General features: G+C 40.2%; 1 protein-coding gene across 1 annotated transcript; it reads right to left on the minus strand.

The window, feature by feature from the left end:
• Nucleotides 1–2,139: 2,139 nt before the first annotated feature.
• LOC117444624 (uncharacterized) lies at nt 2,140–6,198 on the minus strand. Its single transcript, XM_034080066.1, has 8 exons — nt 6,138–6,198; nt 4,609–4,888; nt 4,324–4,469; nt 3,852–4,131; nt 3,573–3,714; nt 3,350–3,375; nt 3,154–3,230; nt 2,140–2,594 (listed from the first exon to the last, which is right to left on the minus strand). Exons 1-8 carry the CDS (start codon nt 6,196–6,198, stop codon nt 2,140–2,142), a joined length of 1,467 nt encoding a protein of 488 aa, XP_033935957.1.
• Nucleotides 6,199–11,497: the final 5,299 nt, after the last annotated feature.

Genomic DNA, 11,497 nt, shown 5'->3' on the forward strand with positions numbered 1-11,497 from the left:
CTTACACCACCTTATTTTTTCCTAGGCACTACTACTGGTTGTACTCGTATCCTACGGAACACATGCAGTTACGGTGCTTACGAAATCTCGTATTGTCGCATATTCGGTGTCCCTGAAAGAATCCTTTCTAACGTAGCATTCCCTGATGTTAAATATATTTCCCTCCAACTGGCCTGGCACAGTGATGCTGGGTTTAGCGCGCCACAAGATTACGTTTGGTTGTGCGGCGACAAGCTCCATCAAGTTCTGGCTCCCCTCTGGATAGGTACATGCACTCTAGTGGATTTGAATCCAGCAGTCACTGTCCTCACGTCCTTAATGTACACGACACATCATTACCCAGAGTTCCAACACCCCGACCACCACAAGGTAAAAAGAGATCTGACGTCCGCTGGAGCTAAATTCAAGGGCGGCCAGTTCCCATGGTGGGGTACAGTAAACAATGCCCATAAAATAGATACCTTACACGTCCGGCTAGAGAACCTCACTTACGAGACGACGCAAGGCTTCCAGGCATTGCCCCCATTCATAATAGCCTCTAGGAACAAGCTCATGCAGCACCAATTTGCTCTTGACCTTTTGTTCGCCTCAAAGGGTGGCCTGTGTCATGTGATCAGTGACTCCTGTTGCACTTACATTCCCTACGCCACCAAGAACATCACTGACACCGTGCTGCATCTCAACGACCGGTTAGCCGACATGAAAGCGGATGACATATTCAACGCAGGTGGCTGGGACTGGTGGTCCTGGCTTACACCAGGCGGGTGGGAAGCATGGCTGGCTAGGATAGTTACACCCCTGGCGATCATTTTTGGCCTATTAACCAGTTGTACCTGTTTGATTATCCAAATACTGAAGAAATGCGTTTCCAGCATGGTATCCTCAGCTTTCGTTGAGTATACTGCTATTCCATTACACGACAATCCTTTGCGCCACAGTGAGATAGACCAGCTAGAATCAGAAGAGTCTGATTCCGACACTACAACATAATCATGTGTACCCTCTTCTCTTATTCTCTTATTCTTACATTATATTGGAGTCTGTCCTCCACAAAAACAGCCAGTTTGCTATGATATATTTGTGATGTGTTTACTTAAACCAGCGATGGAGTGTATTCATTGATGTGTTATATCAGTCTATCCTGTCATTTGTTTTTTTATTGATCAAGTATGATCAAAAGGGGAGAATGTAGTGGACATTTTTATTATATCCTTATATGCTTAAACCAAATGCTTCTCATTTCCTGAGATGTGCTGTTTTCTTCTATCTACTCTACTTTGGGTTTATGCCCAAGCGCTTCAAGGCCACCGAGCTGATTTGGCTACTGGGTTGAGACTCACACAAAGTCACACAAGAACTTCCCTACTCTGGGAACCGTTATGCTATCTACAGCTCAAGGACAGATGTCTAATAACAATGTGACCGTGTGAAGACAGATTTCTAACCTTCTCACTCTTTCCTGTATATAAGCTTTGCTACCATATTGTATGGCGCACACTCACGCAGACTGTTCTATGCTCTGTGAGACCTGTGGCGGTCCTTGAAATTGATTTTATGTGGGCGTTAAAGGATAAATCCTGATCAAATATAACACCAAGATTCCTTACAGTCTCACTGGAGGCCAAATTAATGCCATCCATAGTTAGTATATCTTTAGATCATTTGTTTCGTAGATTCTTCGGGCCAAGAACAATAACTTCAGTTTTGGTCGTGTTTAACATCAAAAAGAATAAGGTCATCCACGTTTTTAAGTCCTTGAGGCAGTCTTGAATTTTATTTTGATGATTAATTTCATCAGGCTTGATTGATAAATATAGTTGAGTATCATCCGCATAACAATGAAAATGTACAGAATGATTCCTTATAATATTGCCTAACGGAAGCATATATAATGTGAACAAAATAGGTCCTACGAAATAGGCATCAACGACTACTGCTGTCTTGAGGCAGTCTTGGGGAAGATCAGGGATGCTGCTTACTTTGGTATTCTCTTTCAAGATCTTCACAAGACTTTAACGTGGTCCCTGTTCTCATACTGCCATCTCCCTGGAAGAGGGATGGGGGAAGGTCATGCCTATGAAGTGAACAATCTGGAGTTCTGCACCACTGGCAATGATCTGGGTCATTCGCAGAAGGGCTTCATTGCTCTTGCCAGGTGCAGAGGTTTTCCCAGACTTCTTTGGTTTCATGCTGTTTTGTGTGGAAGGTGTTTAGCTTTACAGCACATGCCTTCTTCTGGTCACTGGACAGTAACTCTGACAATGCCTTCAAACCAATTGCTTTCACACTTGTCAGGTTGTCCTTGACTGTGGCATCTGCACACTCGCCAGTAGATATATTGATCAGGGCTGTTGTGAATGGGTTGGTCTCTACTGCTGCCATGACCTTGACTACCATCTCTGCATCCATGTTGACACAACTCCAACCAGATTCATGGTAGGGGCTGGAGGAATGGAAGTGCAGCGTAGACTTGGGCTCTGCAGAGATAGCTGTAGTGAGTGGTTTTGTGTTGACCCACTTCATCCTGGCAGCACGATTGAGTGTAATGCCATCCAGACCACTTGCCTCCTTGGCATCGGCAATATATGTCTGCTCTAGAAGCATTTCAGGAGAGACACAATTGTGGTTGCCATCTGCTCTCTTTCCAACAAATGCACCTGCCATCAGTGCTTCATGTGCCGATAGGTTGGCTCAGTTTGTCTTTACTGTGAACTGTCAGAGATATTCAATCAGAAAGAGAATGATGGCGTCTGATCCAGCCAGAATTTTTGACTTGTTTCCATAAATAGGTTGCATTGTATGGACCCTCACTGTAGCTTTCCAGTAGATAGTTGACCGAGTTGTCCACCCAGATTGTGATCCTTGTAGGTCCTAGATATAATTTCTGATGGACAACCTTTTTAGAACATTCCATGTCTGATTTCCCCCTAAAACTGGGGTTTTCCACTGGGTACAGCAGATTTGATCACATTTTCGGAAGACCCATAATAAATTATTGAAAGATCCAAACTTCATGACTTTTTCTTTGTTACAAAGTATATGCTCCAGTCACAGAAAAATAAGAGTTCCAAATTAATGGAAACTCAAGACTGCCATGACATACATGTGCTTTAAAAGTGTGTTTAAACGTTTGACCACAACTATAAGTTATACCTTGTGTGGATGCGCATGTTAACACAATCCTGATGAGCAGATTACCTAGTGTGAATGATGGCTTGTGTTTCAAAGTGCTTTGAGAACAAAGACAGACAAGAAAAATCACTAGATCAATGCAGACCGTTTAATGTTACACAGAAGAGTTAATCAAAGTCATGACAGGAAAACTGTTCAACAACATCAACACGTGTACATCCAGGCGTAGGTGATGTTAACTTCCTGGGACGAAAGCAACAGCAATGAATTTACAATGTGTTGAATTGACATTAAATAAATGTTGCTAAAACAGTCATTAAGTATTTAGGCAAGATTAAATATTTTAGTTTCGGAAAAGAAGCAGAAACTTAAAAATGTAGTGGACTTGACTATGACTAATTATTCCACATTCAGAAGAAAATATATTCCATTTATTTTGCTTCCGTCCCAGTGACTTCCACCTCACAGAGTGTCAGGATTTTGTCTCTTCCACGAATCACAATGGTTACATACCGGCCTTTCATTCCATTGCATTTAAACGTTTTGGAGGTCCCAGCTTTGATGGATGGGATAACAGCACATCTAATGAAAAAAAGATATAACAGAATTATAAGAAAAACTGTTAAAAGAGGAAATCTTTGCTTAGATCTCCCAAACTGTTATTTTCAAGAAACTGAATCATACCACTGTTATAAAATATATGCTGCATGAGTATTTACACGGGATTAGGTCGGCCCTTGAGGGAATTTCCAACACGGATCTGAGCACCATTGATCCTATCGGAGCAACAATCTTTCCTGTTGGTGATGGTGACAGTGTTGATCCTATATGTCTTTAGAAGGTCCAGTCTCCACCATGGGTTTCGTTGTTTTCTCGTGTTGGTACAGGATCTCTGGTTATATGCGCTGGCACGATTTCCATCTATGGCCCTGTCAGGATAGCCTCTGTAAGCAATTGTGGACTGAGTCACTTTTCCACCTTTAGCAATATTAGAAGGACCTGGAAAAAGTAACAACATTTGTTAATAAACATAGATTGAGAAAGTCACAGAAGTCTTAAATGTGGTTATCTGATAAAAAAAGAAGAAAAACAGGAATTATGATATTTGATTTAACTTCAAATGTGGCCCTTTGCTCAAATTCAATACGGAACCCTTCATCTTGAACACATGATTGGTTGCAGAAGTGTTACCTGAAAGCTTACCATTGATTTCCACCTCACAGAGTGTCAGGATTTTGTTTCCTCCACGAATCACAATGGTTACATACCGGCCTTTCATTCCATTGCAGTTAAACGTTTTGGAGGTCCCAGCTTTGATGGATGAGATAACAGCACATCTAATGAAAAAAAGATATAACAGAATTATAAGAAAAACTGTTAAAAGAGGAAATCTTTGCTTAGATCTCCCAAACTGTTATTTTCAAGAAACTGAATCATTCCACTGCGTTATAAAATATATGCTGCATGAGTATTTACACGGGATTAGGTCGGCCCTTGAGGGAATTTCCAACACGGATCTCAGCACCATTGATCCTATCGGAGCAACAATCTTTCCTGTTGGTGATGGTGACAGTGTTGATCCTTAATGTCTTTTGAAGGTCCAGTCTCCACCATGGGTTTCGTTGTTTTCTCGTTTGGGTACAGGATCTCTGGTTATATACGCTGGCACGATTTCCATCTATGGCCCTGTCAGGATAGCCTCTGTAAGCAATTGTGGACTGAGTCACTTTTCCACCTTTAGCAATATTAGAAGGACCTGGAAAAAGGAACAATATTTGTTAATAAACATAGTTTGAGAAAGTCACAGAAGTCTTAAATGTGGTTATCTGATAAAAAAAAGAAGAAACACAGGAATTATGATATTTGATTGATCAAATAACTAGGTCCAACAAAGGGTGGGTGGAGGGGGTCTGGAGGACGGGTCTCGGGCGGATGGCCCGGGGGCAAGGCAGAGTTCAAAAAGGGGCGAAGGCCACAGCGGGCGAACTCAGGGGGCCGAGCATGAGGGCGAAGGCAGCGGCAAGAAGAGTCAGGGGGCCGGGCCCGAGGACGAAGACCGCGGCTCTCAGGGGGCCGGGCTCTCAGGGGGCCGGGCTCGAGGGCGAAGACCTTAGCTCTCAGGGGGCCTGGCTCGAGGGCGAAGACCAGACAGCTCCGGAGGCCGGGCAGGACCCGGTGTCGGCCGAACAGGAACCGGAGCCAGTGGGACAGGCTTCGGCAGGATCCCCCACGGAAGAGGACCAGGAGTTGACAGGACGCCCGGCAAGACAAGTGATGGTGGGGCCTCCAACGGAACAGGACAAGGGGTTGGCAGGACAAGGGGTTGGCAGGACCCCTGGCAGGAGAGTAGTCGGCGGGACCTCCAACGGGACAGTTCATAGGGTTGTCAGGACCCCCGGCAGAAGAGTAGTCGGCGGGGCCTCCAACGGCACAGGACACAGGGTTGGCAGGACCCCCGTCAGAAGAGTAGTCTGCGGGATCCCCAACGGGACAGGACATGGAGTTGGCAGGAACCTCCAACGGCACTTGAATAGGGACTTGAGTGGGGACTCGAGAGAGGACTTGAGAGGGGACTCGATAGGGAACTCGAGAGGAGACTCGAGAGGGAACTCGAGAGGTGACTTGAGAGAGAACTCGAGAGGTGACTTGAGAGAGAACTCGACAGGTGACTGGAGAGAGAACTCGAGAGGTGACTTGAGAGAGAACTCGACAGGTGACTGGAGACTTCAAATATGACTGTTTGCTCAAATGGGACCCTTTATCCTGAACAAATGATCAGTTGCAGCAATGTTACCTGAAGCCTGACTGGTGACTTCCGCCTAACAGAATGTCTGTACCTATCCGTCTTTAATCATCTACTGGACACTTTGTGTCGCTTTATGGTTTTTAAATAGCTTTTGTGTGTGCATGTTTATTATTGAAGATATAATACATATATCTGAAAAACAGGAATTTTGGAACATTATTGAGAACATTTGATTGAAACATTTAAAGAATATACTCACCAACATCGCCATATGTCAGTCCGAGAAAAGCCAACAAGGCAAAGAACACAACTGAAGTCATCGTCCTGTGAAGATTGATCTTCTTTCTCTAGTTTGCTCTAGTGGAAAATATACATTACAGTTCTCTTAGTTTCCAGTTGGAGCGTTGCATATTGTTAGATGCAATTCATCAAAATCAATACTGCCACTAAAATCAATGCTGCCACTAATATTGACAAAAATGTATTCCCCGATCATTTTTCCTTCAAAAAATAACACCATTATACAAAACAACAGTGGCGTCATGCTGAGGATCATCTCACACTACTATACACCCAAGGTCTGACCAAATTCAGATCATAACCATTTAAAAAAATGATCTATAACACATCACATCATTATGGAATACAACGATTATTTTCAGTACAAATGGATAATTTCAAGTATAATAAAGTTGATCAGTAAAAGACCTACCTGGAAGCTCTTTCGATCTCTGGAAGCAGCTCTGAACCTTGAAGAAGCTCTGAACCTTGAAGCAACTTTGAATCTTTTTAAACGTTTGGCGCAGATCATTATTGACACATTATTATTGACAGATGATTGACGAACACCCTCTGCAAATAATTGTTATTATTTGCATCTCCTGTTAGTAGTAGGAAACATCCTGTGTTTTCCCAAAGAAAGGTTAAGGGGGCTGAGCTAGTAGAGCATTATAACGGCATGCAGTACATGGGTTCTGCATATAAAATATCTGTTTCAACTGAAATGTTATACAATAAATACAAATGAACAAGGAAAATAACACATTTACATTCATTAAACTTTGCAACTGATAATAATTGATTCATTTAATATGAGCATCACCAGGGATCGTTTTATCATCATCGCGATAAAGTGTGACTTTTGTTGAATTGGGCAGATTTGAAGTCGTGACTGGTCTGTAAACTGTCAAGCTGATCTGGCAACACTGTTGCTCTCAAAGAACAGTTTCCAACGTTATCACAACTTTAACTCAGCTCATTTGAATCATGTTAATCTGTGAGTATAGTGGAACATAAGCACAACACAATACTCTGTTCCTGCTTATGTCATGAGACAACGGTTAGAGAGGCAACTTTATTGATGTCAAAACTGGAACAGAAAACATTTCTGATCAGTCATAATCCTCGCCATTGTTTGGTTCATTGTCTACACAAATGTAACTTCAACAACTCAGATCAAGTGCACTCACGGCTGCATTCCCATCTTTTCAGTAGAAAGCATCCTGGAGTAGAGAGACAGTCCCCAACAGGTAAGCTGTCTCAAAGCAAAAGGAATGCAGACGGTAACACATATGCTGGTCAGAAGAAAGACTCAACTCGCGGTCCAAACTTTTACAAGTTAAAAATAACTGATACAAACTGGTAACCGTGCACATTTTTTACACATTACATGAGCCTTCAGAAAGCCCCCGTCCTCCAGCTTATGAAATGCAAGCATACTCTGTCATCTTGGAGCCCCTGGGAGGTCACATCAGAATTGTCTAATACAACCTTACTCCACAGACAATAGAGAAAATATCCCTCAAATATTGGTAGTGAATATATGCTCTTTCAAATTGTTAGCATTAAAATAGATGTTACGGTTGAGTGAAGCAGGCAGGACCCAAATGCAGAATAAACTGCAAAAATACCTTTATTTCAAGGTATAGAGGCACAAACAGAACACTAACACGAGAACACAGTCAAAGACAAACAATGAACTAACTGTACGGAGGCTCAGTCACTGGTACATTTTTATATACAAAGCCATGCTTGGGAAACTTCCATCTTACATCTGCTCCCTGATCTCACGGAGAATTGTAAGTGGCTACTGCCTGAGATCGAATGCTGTGGTTTTATTAAATGTGCCAACTGCTAGGACTGTCTTGGGGAAGACAGCTGTTAGATGCAGCTCCTCTGTCTTGGAACAGTCTGCACATTAAATGGAAACTGAGCAATCTGGTGCCACTAAATGTTTTTAAAGCTCGGTTGGATGCTACTCAATGGGAAGCTGTTGGTACCTGTTTATGTGGATAATTATGTAAATGATGCTGTATGATGTACTTTTGTTGTTCTGTTTATGTTTTTATGTTTCATGTGGAACTACTTGAGCAGGTCTCCCTTGGAAAAGAGATCAATGATCTCAATGGGATTTATCTGTATAAATAAAGGTTTGAAATGAAATGAAATGAACCAACAAGGACAGACAGAAAAACAAGAACTTAAATACACACAAGACTAATCACACAAACAAGACAGAGGTGAGGAGGGATTTATTTTTTATAACTTGTGCAAATAGCGTCTATGTTGACAGAAAAGGGTGTATGTTGTCTGTCTTCTGTTGACAAAGTTCAACAGAAGGATGCTTAAAATGTTATACTTATTTCAACCAAAATGTGTCTATTTATACATTTTTATTGTTTAACGTTTATTTTGTTACTACATTAAAGACAAGTGAAGACAAAACATTCATATTTGCCTTTTTAGTTTTTGTGTGTAGTTTTGCCCTAAACTTGGGTTCTGAAAAGTAAATCCAGTGCGCCATGGTGTCTTTAACTTGCATCTAACAGCCAACCTTGTCTCATTTAATAATTAAATAATATAATTGATACGTTTTACTAATGAGTTCATGGTCTCAATTACTGTTTGCAATTATTTTTCAATAAAACATGGTTTTATTCTTCTGAACCATAGCCGTATTTATATTAAATTTGATAATACACAATCAAGGTTATTTTATTTGTATTCTACTTTATGCTACATTTCATTTTTTAATCCAATATTGTACTTAATACTCAACCACATTTATCTGACAGCTTTAGTTACTTTACAGCGTACAAAATACTGTATAAATTAACTCATAAATTAACTTTAGCAATTATTATATTTTAAAATATACAAAAGCAATATACAAAGTAATTACCACCAATCCACCTTACCGGCTTTGATAGACACATTAATGCATTAGTAATCATAAGCCAGTAATTTTATATAAGAAATGGGCCATTACGCATCGTGATAACTTTTGGTGTTTTGTCTATTGTCACGATCTGTCTGTGTTGTGTTTTGTCTTGTCTTGTTCTGTCTTTGGTTTCATGTTTTATTTTGAAAAGTCTTCACCTCCTCTCTTGCCTGTTGCTGTCCGTCTGTTTTCCCTCCTACCTAATTACCCGATTGTGTTCACCTGGTGCCCCTGTGTTTTCTCCTCCTTGCAACAGGCAAGAGAGGAGGTGAAGACTTTTCAAAATAAAACATGAAACCAAAGACAGGAAAAGACAAGACAAAACACAACACAGACAGATCGTGACAATAGACAAAACACCAAAAGTTATCACGATGCGTAATGGCCCATTTCTTATATAAAATTACTGGCTTATGATTACTAATGCATTAATGTGTCTATCAAAGCCGGTAAGGTGGATTGGTGGTAATTACTTTGTATATTGCTTTTGTATATTTTAAAATATAATAATTGCTAAAGTTAATTTATGAGTTAATTTATACAGTATTTTGTACGCTGTAAAGTAACTAAAGCTGTCAGATAAATGTGGTTGAGTATTAAGTACAATATTGGATTCAAAAATGAAGTGTAGCATAAAGTAGAATACAAATAAAATAACCTTGATTGTGTATTATCAAATTTAATATAAATACGGCTATGGTTCAGAAGAATAAAACCATGTTTTATTGAAAAATAATTGCAAACAGTAATTGAGACCATGAACTCATTAGTAAAACGTATCAATTATGTTATTTAATTATTAAATGAGACAAGGTTGGCTGTTAGATGCAAGTTAAAGACACCATGGCGCACTGGATTTACTTTTCAGAACCCAAGTTTAGGGCAAAACTACACACAAAAACTAAAAAGGCAAATATGAATGTTTTGTCTTCACTTGTCTTTAATGTAGTAACAAAATAAACGTTAAACAATAAAAATGTATAAATAGACACATTTTGGTTGAAATAAGTATAACATTTTGAGCATCCTTCTGTTGAACTTTGTCAACAGAAGACAGACAACATACACCCTTTTCTGTCAACATAGACGCTATTTGCATAAGTTATTTAAAATAAAGCATATTTACACAGAAGCAAGGCAGGACTTTTCCCTGACCTTCATAACAAAAGAGAATATTACTGTGTGCTTTTATCTACCTGACCTGAACAATGAATTGCTCCAAATCATCTCTCTGTAACCTACAGTTGTTTGTTTCTTTGCAGCCAACTAGTTGCTGTGTCTATCTATATACAGACAAAGAACAGAAGTGTGCATTTCCTACCCATATTACTTTAGAATAATATAACAAATAAAGTGAATTCTTAAATTCGTTAAATTCCTTTTCTCCTTTTTATCTAATTGTGCATATGATTAATATGCAGAAGTAGCCAAACATTCACCACTAGTCCAAAATCCACCATAAAAGAGCCACCTTTTCCACAGCCACGGCCGGGTACCGAGCAAATGCTCCAACCAAGTACTGTGATGCTAAAAGGAAAAAACAAACTGGACGAACCCAGGGGTCCGGCCACTTTGCCTAGAAGGGGAATTTAAACACACCAAACTTGAACATCCACTGATATTTACTTAAACCAACCGGCACCATGATGAAAAAAAGCCACAAACAATACTTGTAACAATGACAAACTAGAAAATGCATTTCCTGCTGAAAATGCGTGTGAATGCTGAAAGCTGTGTAAATGTGTCGCTGAATTGAACTGAAAATGCACAAAGAGCTAAATGTTGCATTATTTGCATGGTGTCTGCAGCTGCTTTTAGCGGCAGAAACCAAGTGTGCTGCTAAACTTAGCGGAGCAATGCAGAAAAGTGAAATTATTTGTATCAAAAGATGTAAAGCTCAAATGCATTGCAGTGACTTTGTTGAAAACTTGAAAGTGAAATGTTAAACTGGAAGAGGAGGAAAAATAGTGATGAAGCTTCATATTTCAAAGAAAAGTTTAAAAAGGTCTAAACAACAAAGTGTATATGTCCTAACATTGCTGAATAATGTAATAGTTGCAGTTGTTGTAGTAAGATTAAGATGGACTTTTATTAATCCCTCGTGGGGAAATTGTTACTCTGCATTGACCCATCCTAGTGTTAGGAGCAGTGTGCTGCCATTTTGAACGGCACCCGGGGAGCAGTGTAGGGAACGGTGCCTTGCTCGGTAGCACTTGGTCTTGCCGGGACTTGAACTGGTAACCTTCCAGTTGCCAAGCCAAGTTGCTGTTGTTGTAGTAGTAGCTATACTAGTAGTAGTAGTAGTAGTAGTAGTAGTAGTAGTAGTAGTAGTAGTAGTAGTAGTAGTAGTAGTAGTAGTAGTAGTAGTAGTAGTAGTAGTTAGTAGTAGTAGTAGTAGT

This window comes from Pseudochaenichthys georgianus, unplaced genomic scaffold (assembly GCF_902827115.2).
Source record: "Pseudochaenichthys georgianus unplaced genomic scaffold, fPseGeo1.2 scaffold_858_arrow_ctg1, whole genome shotgun sequence".
Lineage (NCBI taxonomy): Eukaryota > Metazoa > Chordata > Actinopteri > Perciformes > Channichthyidae > Pseudochaenichthys > Pseudochaenichthys georgianus.